Source organism: Brassica oleracea, chromosome C9, assembly GCF_000695525.1.
Source record: "Brassica oleracea var. oleracea cultivar TO1000 chromosome C9, BOL, whole genome shotgun sequence".
NCBI classification, from domain to species: domain Eukaryota; kingdom Viridiplantae; phylum Streptophyta; class Magnoliopsida; order Brassicales; family Brassicaceae; genus Brassica; species Brassica oleracea.
The window spans coordinates 27,626,723-27,627,764 of record NC_027756.1 but is presented as its reverse complement, the minus strand read 5'-3'; the positions used below and the strand labels follow the sequence as shown (position 1 = coordinate 27,627,764).

The following is a 1,042-nucleotide window of genomic DNA, read 5'->3' as shown; positions in this document are numbered from 1 at the left end:
AGATCGGTGAAGTCGACGCAGACGCGCCACTTGCCATTTTTCTTTTTAACGACTATCGGATTTGCCAACCACCAACCATTCGGGGTAGCGGACCTCAGCGATCGAACCTGCGCCGAGTAGCTTGTCAACTTCTTCGTTTACGGACTTCGACCTGTCAGGGCCGAGCTTACGTCTCTTCTGGCGGATAGGTTTGAATGTCGGGTCGATGTTTAGCTCGTGAGTTGTTATAGTCGGGTCAATGCCTTTCATGTCTGCCATAGACCAAGCGAATGTAGACACGTTCTTCCTGAGGAAGTTCAGAATTGACTGCTGCATTTCCTCAGAAAGGTATGCACCAACCCTTACGGTTCGACTTTGATCGGCGTCGTCAATAGGTAACTCGAGAATCTCGCTTTCCTGGGAACGGACCTTTGAGGTTGGGGGAGAAACAGAATTAACAGGTAGAGATGACCGTTGGAGTTTGACTGTGGCGACTAGGAGATCCCTAGCGGCCTTTTGATCCCCTCGCAGCGTCTTTATCTTTCCGTCCGTACCAGGGAACTTGACGCACTGGTGGTAGGTGGAAGGAATGGCTTGCATCGAGTGTAGCCAAGGGGTGCCGAGTATAGCGTGATAAGGAGCTTTTGTGCTTACAACGGCAAACTTATCCATTCGAGTAACGCCACACGCGCGTACCGGGAGGCGGATTGTTCCCAAGATAGTTTCTGAGGATCCATTGAATCCGGTTAATGTCCTGGAAGACGCTTTTATTTCGTCAAGATAAACTCCCATCATCTGTAGAGTTCCTCGGAAGATGAGGTCGACGGAACTTCCGGTGTCAATGAGGATCTTTGTGACATCATACTCTCCAATTCCAAGGACGACGAGAAGAGGATCATTATGGGGAGCGTGAACTCCTTCAGCGTCGTCCGGTGAGAAGGTTATCGGAAGATGACTTGTCGGTTTAGTCGGCCACTTCTGGGAAATCGCGACCTGTCGACGATAATCTTTTACAGAACGGACAGTGTCTCCGCTAGGAGGGGAGCCTCCCATGATGACATTC

At 50.5% G+C, this 1,042-nt stretch overlaps 1 protein-coding gene across 1 annotated transcript; it reads right to left on the bottom strand.

The window, feature by feature from the left end:
* Window positions 1-45: 45 nt before the first annotated feature.
* Window positions 46-1,032, bottom strand: LOC106314703. The gene has a single exon (XM_013752534.1). It carries the CDS (start codon window positions 1,030-1,032, stop codon window positions 46-48), a length of 987 nt encoding a protein of 328 aa, XP_013607988.1.
* Between the last annotated feature and the right edge of the window lie 10 nt (window positions 1,033-1,042).